This window comes from Symsagittifera roscoffensis, chromosome 4, assembly GCF_963678635.1.
Source record: "Symsagittifera roscoffensis chromosome 4, txSymRosc1.1, whole genome shotgun sequence".
Classification (NCBI taxonomy): Eukaryota; Metazoa; Xenacoelomorpha; order Acoela; family Convolutidae; genus Symsagittifera; species Symsagittifera roscoffensis.
The window spans coordinates 11,244,676-11,252,224 of NC_087065.1; the positions used below are offsets into that span (position 1 = coordinate 11,244,676).

The 7,549-nt window shown below is 46.4% G+C and overlaps 1 protein-coding gene across 1 annotated transcript; it reads right to left on the bottom strand.

Moving 5' to 3' along the window:
• Window positions 1-2,731: 2,731 nt before the first annotated feature.
• Window positions 2,732-3,271, bottom strand: LOC134844740 (zinc finger protein 62 homolog). Its single transcript, XM_063861553.1, has one exon. The coding sequence runs from the start codon at window positions 3,269-3,271 to the stop codon at window positions 2,732-2,734; it is 540 nt and encodes a 179-aa protein (XP_063717623.1).
• Window positions 3,272-7,549: the final 4,278 nt, after the last annotated feature.

Genomic DNA, 7,549 nt, shown 5'->3' on the forward strand with positions numbered 1-7,549 from the left:
TCAAATTTTCTCTTCACAGCGGTGGTCACTGCATTCCGATGAGTCACGAAAGCTCGCTTGAAAACTCCTGCCCCAATGTCCAGCTGATACACACTGTACACTCTGCCTAAGCTTCTTGGCATACTCATACAACCATCCAGTCATGTTGGCTCTAAACCATGGCATCAGTAGTCTTCTTTCCCATATCTTTTTTACTTCCATCGGAATGTTCAGAATCTTGCACATGGTCTCAAAAAGATCTAAATCTTTTAGACAATCCAATTTCTGCAATTGTTCTCTCGTTGGCGCCTTCTGTCTTTTGTTCTCTCTCACCTTAGCCTCCAGCCACCTTATCGCCATCATAACTCCCACTATCACTATTGTTATGGGCCGTGATGAGTCTGGTAAACCCATGGAGAGCAGCTTTCCAGAGTCCAAGATCAACACCAGATTACTACCCTCGGGATACCACCAGGTCTGCAGCAAGCAGTGGCATGGAAACTCCTCCAATTACGCTTTCCCGAAGCTTCCAGTAATGGTTCCATTTCCATCATCACTCGGTGGACTTCATCATTCTCGTCTACTGTATTGTAATCCGTAACGATTGATCCTCTCTGTTTCTGTCTCTCAAAGTCACTGAAGTTCCCACTCACGTATCCCATGAACTTCCTTCCCAGTATCGATTCCAACTCCTCCTTAGTTCTCTCTGGAACTGCTGAGAACATCTTGCACAATAACTCATAAGATCTTTCTGACATTCTCGCTAATCTCATACACGTTGGCACTGAGAAGGCTTGATCCACGATCGTTCTCGTACTTTTTACATCCACAGCTACGAAATGCGCTGGGTATCTGCTCTTGCACATTGTAGCTAATGTAGATCCCACCAAATATCGCGCTCCCGATGGTCTGCGATAAGTTTCACTGTGCCTGATGTTCATTTCCGCCTCGATCGCTTCCCTCCATTTTCCTATGTGCTTTTGCTCAGTTTGCAAAACTCCCGGGAACACTTCTACAGTGATGGCCGTGACCATCTCATGTTTCTGTTCTAGATTCAATAGTGACTCTTAAGAACCAAACATACTGTAGAATCCTAGTGCAGTCACTAGATTCACCTCCGTTCCTCCATGGCAATCTGCAATCAATTCCGTTTCCATTTTCGCTTTCATCACAATGTTCCTAAACAATATTGTCAACTGTTTGTGTTGTTTCTCCAGGGTTTTCACGCAATCTAGACTTCCACAAACGTGACCTTCCAGTCCACATACTTCTGCCAGACAGCTACCAGGTTTAACCCAGTCTTCTGGTCCCCAGCCAGGCAACTCCACTTTGTCTTCTCCGTTAAAATTCATTTAAAACAGTCAGATAAAAAGATTTTGATCCTAAAATTTATTAAAATCAATCGGTCTCTAAACTTTTGGAACTCGACCTAAAATTCGACAATCCAAAATTTGGATCTAATCCTAAGATCGTTATTCAGTTGTTCGTGATCACTAACTCCTTCTTACCCAGGACCTTAATAACATAACACATAACATAAAATAACACACAATACCTACTTTTAGTCTGACACCCTCTTGCATGTCACCTCAACTCAGCCTATACTTAAGTAATATTTCTTATGTAAGTATACTTGTATATTAGTATCAGAGAAGATTACATGTATGAGCGCGTACAGTTCTCGAGGATGCAGTCGTCCTCTGTTCGGGTCGTACACCTCTTTCGACATCCCTTTCCACGAGGAAGTCTCTCAATCTCGTCAAGGACAAGACTAGGTTTTCCGGGTCCACGTGCCGCTTCTCCGTCGCCCGTGTCACTAAGAAACATAGATATTTTCCCGGTATCTGTGACGCCGCCTGAGGCAAGGCTGCTACGCCCCCTATTCCTGGTCTTTGCTTCCAAAGGAATTCTATGTTTTTATATTCTCTCTTAAAATCTGCTGCTAACGCTGTCTTAAAACTCATGACTGCTGTTATTGCTATTGCACATGTTCTATCTGTAAGTATGAAATCGCTGTCTGTTAGTGTTATGCTACTTGAATATTCATTTGGTAAGTTGAAATATGATTCAACTACCCTCCCTATGTCAGGTTTCTTTGGTTCTTCGCCTGTTTCTGCTTCTAAATTTTTTGTCTCTCTTGCTATTCTTAATTTTTTTATTAATAAATTTTCAGTGTGGGTAAGTCCTACCCCCACTCCCCGGACAAAAATATCCATCGACGTCCCCGTCGATCGCATATCGGGTATCAAATCGAGATTGGAAGCCGGAAAGAGTAGTCGACCCTCCTGGGCAGCCCAGGAAGGATCTTCTCGTTCGGTTTTCATATATTTCAAGCTTTCACGATCTACATCTTGAATCGTGACACTGGTCTCCTTTGGGTCCGATGTCATTTCGTTCAGCCATTCCAAGACACGCAGATTTGTCAAGTCTTGTTCATATGACTGCTGTTGCTCGTCGTCGAATTCTACCTCGGGTTTCGAATGGTCATCGACCCACTCATCGTCATGATCATCGACTATGTCAATGTCCTGTGACACAGTTATTTCCTCTAGACCCACTGCTTCTTCCCCTATCTTCTTTAGGTCTATCCTGTCCACTACAAAATCGTCGCCGTAAGGGTTATATTTCTTCCTGAATCTTGTCTTGTCATTCTGACGAGTCTGTATCGTGAACGGAAGATCCAGTTCCAAGTTCTTGGGAACCTCCTTTTGTTCAGGGTCTTGCCAGTCCTCTTCTATGTCTATGTAGACTTTCACCCTCCTGGTTCAAAGGGTATGTCCTCTCCCCTGACCATGGACTTGGTGCATATCCTTAGGTGCCTTGCTAAGTTTGACGTGGATTTCCTCTCGTTACATCTCGGACATATAGTCCATTTCTGTTTGTATACGCGGGGTTGATGGTGTTGTTCACTTGCTTCTTGTTCTGGTACCCGGTTTCCCTTGTAGTTCTGTCTTTTGTGGCGTGCCATGTTTCGGGCCTGTAGGGTTCTGTCGCATCTGCCACATGTCTTGGTTCCATCTTCATTGTTCCTGTCTCCCTCGCATGTCTTCTTGTAGTTTTTTTCCGAGTTTTCAGATTTGAAGATAGCTCCGCATTTGTTGCATGCAAAAGTCACCCTCGCCTCTTTGTGCATCCTTTTGATATGGATTCTCAGGCCGCCCTGGTTTTTGAAATCCTTCTCACATATCTCACACGTGTTCGATGTTGCTTGGGGGGTATAGGAGTTCTTTTCTGTCGTTTCACCGTTTTGTCTTTTCGCATTTGACTTTTCCCATTTATGCAGGTGCTCCATTCGTGCTTTCACCGCTCGCCTTCATCCTTTTCTGTCCTGAGTCAGTTTGTCTATCTCGTTCACATCCATTCCCGCTTCTCTGATGAGCTTCCACCAGTAGAGTAGTGTTTTGTCTTTTTTCCCGGACATTTCGGTAGGGTTTGCAGATCGTTTAACCACCCTAGACAAGCTGCTTTAGTCAATCTTTTGTCGTCCATTCTCATTACATGGCCTATTCGTTTTAGAGTTCTTCCTTCGACTTTCCATCGGATCGTCTTGATGTTCAGTTGGTTTCTGATGTCCTGCATATTCACTACTTTTTCTTGCATTTCAATTAATGGCGGCTTCGACTTTGAGCTCCAGACGTGCCTATAGCACCGGTCAATCCAACTTTGCAAAGACTGTAACTCCGAGTTTTTCCATGTCCTTACGTTGGCGTCAAACAAAAAGCCGCTTTCTACGCAGCATTGGAGAACTCTAGCCTGGATTCTTTTCGGCAGCCTGCTCTTTGTCAGCCGGCCCTTAACTTTTGCCCATAGTCCTCCTGCTCGTCTTTTTCTGTTCTTAATGTCTTCTTTCGCCCCGATCCACACTCTATCTGCGGTGTTCTTTTCTTTTCTATGCTGGGTCGCTGCTTTTTTTGTTCGCGCCAAATGTCAATCCAGACGGGTTTGTGGTCCGATAATGCCATGTCCTGCGCCGTGGCTACCCTACGGACCATTTGGTGGCGTTCGGATACTCTCATTAAGAAACCGTCGAGCTCGTACCAACGTCTGTGCATCTGGTTGAACCATGTTCCTCAGGAGCGTATTGGGAAGTAGGAGTTGACATGTTGTAGCTGGTGTTCTTCGCACCAATCCAGTAGACTTTCTCCAGCTTCATTTGTCTCTGTCTTTAGGCCGTACATCCCACTTATGCCCTGTCTTTGACTCCCTCTTCCAACTTGCGCGTTCCAATCGCCTCCCAGTATGGGTACACTCTCTTTTGGAGTACGTGCAAGCTCATTTTCCAAATCTTTCCTGAACTTTGAATTTCCTCAGGTCCCTTACTCCACAGGGGCTGATAGGTCGCGATGAGGCGGAGCCTGCCAATCTGCACCGCTGTGACCCGCTCGGAGAAACTTTTCTGTTGTCCGCTGGCTATCCACTCTTCCAGTAAATCGCCTAACAGGAGAACTCCACATTTCTGTGAGTGTATGACTACTGCCTGGTTTGGTTTGTCTCTTAGCCATTTTATCCCCTCCTGTTCTGATCGTATTTCGGAAATCATTACCGCCCTCCACTTTTGCTGCCTTGCATGTTCTACTGCTCTTCTAAGGCGGCTGCGATTTTGATCTCTTGTGGAGATGCCTTTGATCTCTTGGAGTTTGTGTTTGGTGCGTTCGGCTCTTCGGTTTTCTCGTATTGTCTTTTTTCGCCTTCTGCGCGTTTCCTTGTGATCTTCTGTCGGGTGTCTTCGCTTCCCCCTGCGGACTCTGTGATATCTCTCTGCTCTATCTGGGACCTCAGGGCTCGGGGTGACATTTTCGTCAGGTGTCCCAGGAACTATTGTTCCCGTCGTTTTACTGGGTTCCCTGCACTTTCTACACTCGAAAGCGTAGCGTTCCTTTCCTGCGATCTGTCGGATTTGGCCACATGTCATTTCGCTGCATACCTGGTGTATCCATTTCATACATCATTTGCATTTGATGCTGCATCCACTGACTCTCTTTTGACACATCCCACATTCGTACGGTCCTGGGTTTTCTTCCACGTTTCCAGCCATTACTAACAGCCGGGCCAGGTAGGCTGGTTTACCTGGTCCGGCAGAGAAAAACCCGGTCTTTCTTCGGCGCCTTTGATCCGCACCTTCCCTGGTCTGGGGAGGCCAAAGCCTTTTCCACTCCGTTGGCATTCGGGAGGTTGCTTCGGATTCCGTTTCCAGTTTCCATAAGTTCCTTTTTCCGGTGCCCCTGTGTGAATCTTTGCCGCACAGAATGAATCGTGCGTCCCCACTTGCTCCACGGGGAGGAGTCCACACCAGCAAGTGCCAGTCCTCTTCTGCGTAGGGTAAAGTTTCATCGTCTGCTTCAATCACCTCATTTGGGTCCAGGTCCAGTGGTGTACTTGTTCCTTCCTCTATGACTTCATTTCCATCGTTCTTTTCCCTGGTGCCCTTCTCAATGACCTCACAAGCAGGGTCCATCATTAGATAATCCCCTTCTTCCATGTCTGCAGGTATACACCAGTCTTCTGTCGATGGATTTTGTGGCTTAATGTTTTCGTAATGAGCGGCTCGGCCAGTACTCATTCTATAAAAGCGTCCCTCCTGGTGCACCTCCGTAATCATGAAGGGTCCCCTCTACATTTTTAGAAGCTTTTTCGTTCCTTTCGGTGGTATGAAGTTCTGAAATACCCATAGGTAGTCCCCTACCGAATAAGTTTTTGCACCAGCTGCTTTCTTGTCAAATCTTTTCCTCTGCCTTGCCTGTGCCTGTTGAGTATTTCGTCTACATAAGTCGTTTATTTCCTGCTGACGTCTTATTACATCCCTTACATAGACCTGTGGTGACGTCTTCTTTCCCTCATACTCTGGTTAGAAGAAAGTCAAGGGCAAAGACTTCTCGTGCCCGGTCAGCATCATATGTGGTCTAACTCCGGTGATGGAAAGCTTGTGTGCTATTGTAAGCGCCCATCACCTGTGGAAGATATCCGTCCCAATCGGTCATGTATCTGGAACAATATACCCTCAGCATCGACACTATCATTCGATTCTGCCTTTTCACTAAGCCATTTGTCTGGGGATGGTGAGCTTGAGCAGCCTGTGAGCGTCTCATTAGCTCTTTCGTGAGCTCTCCTACGAAAGCTGTTCCATTATCCGATTGAAACGTCATCGGACAACCGTGTCTCGCTATCCACGTATTGATCCGGTGGTCGCACGTCTCTTCCGCCGAGGCAGTTATGCAGGGCACGGCCTCTGCATACTTCGTGAAGTGATCTATCATGACCAAGACCTGATTATAACCACTGTCTGTCCTGCATATATTTTGGTGATCTATCTGCACCACCTCGTTGAATTCAGACGACTCGATCGATTGCAAAGGAAATCGCAATTTCCTTGGATCCTTGACCTGTTGGCATGACAGACATGCTGTTATTCACTTCTCGCATGCCTTTTTCATTCCAGGCCACTCAAAGCGCTTCAGGATCCTCTGATACACTTTGTCGATCCCCTGATGGCCCATCTGATCATGCGACCTGAATAAGAGTTCTGTCTGATAGAGTTGCGGCAACACTGTCGCGTTATACTTGTATAGGACTTTGTCCTCATCTCTTCTCTTACAAGCCACAATCCCATCCTTGTTCAAGTATAACCTTCCCTCATTCTGCATAAATTACTGTCTCAGAATGCGGTAACTGTCTTCCTCGAGGTCTCCTTTGTCCGGAGAACCATTTTCGATCCACCTTTTCAGGTTGCTTGTCATGCGGTCATTTCTCTGCGCTCTTAGAAGATCCGAGAATCTGTATCTCGCCTTCAAGTACGTCTTCATGGCCCTCATCCGACTATTCAGCTCATTGGGCCGATGCGTATCCTCTTCCATCTTAACGCATCAAATCTTTGCCAATGGTTGTGTTTCCTGTTCGAATGGCTGAAGATCAGTCCTGTCTACCTCGTTTTGCGGCAACAGACTCAGCGAACGTTTCGATACCACTATTGACTCCAGATCATCCGCTGCGTTATCAAAGACTCTTTCACCTGGTATGAGGTAGCGATCACTATCAGGGTCCTGGTATACCTCTCTATCCAGATCCTTTGCCCGAGTTTCCACTAGTAGTGTGTGGATCGCTAATAATGACAGTTCCGATCCTGAGCTCGAGTTCCTGTCTGAGTAGGTGTCAATTACTGAGTTTCGGGAATTGTCATCTGTTGAAGAGTCTGCGACGGAGTCTGCACCATCTCCTGGGTCAGTTCTGTGCTTTCTTCTCATCCATCTGAACTCCCCGGACAAAACTTTGTTCTCCAGGTCCTGCCTCCCATCAGGAACTTCCTCATCTACATCAGACTCCCCGGACAAACTTCCTTGTCCCGGGTGTTGATCTTGAACTCGCTGGCTCTTCTCATCGTTCGTATCCCCGGACAAACAATCTTGCATCAGGTTTCGTTCAATTTTTTCACCTTCTGTATCCTGGTCCACAAAGGTAACGGTTTCCTTCGCGTATTGCTCCCCTGTTCTCTCCGTCCGTAAGAAGTACTGGTTAAAACCTCGTGTGGTATTGAGGATACTGGTTGCTGAACTATTGCCCTACAATCCCTCTTGTT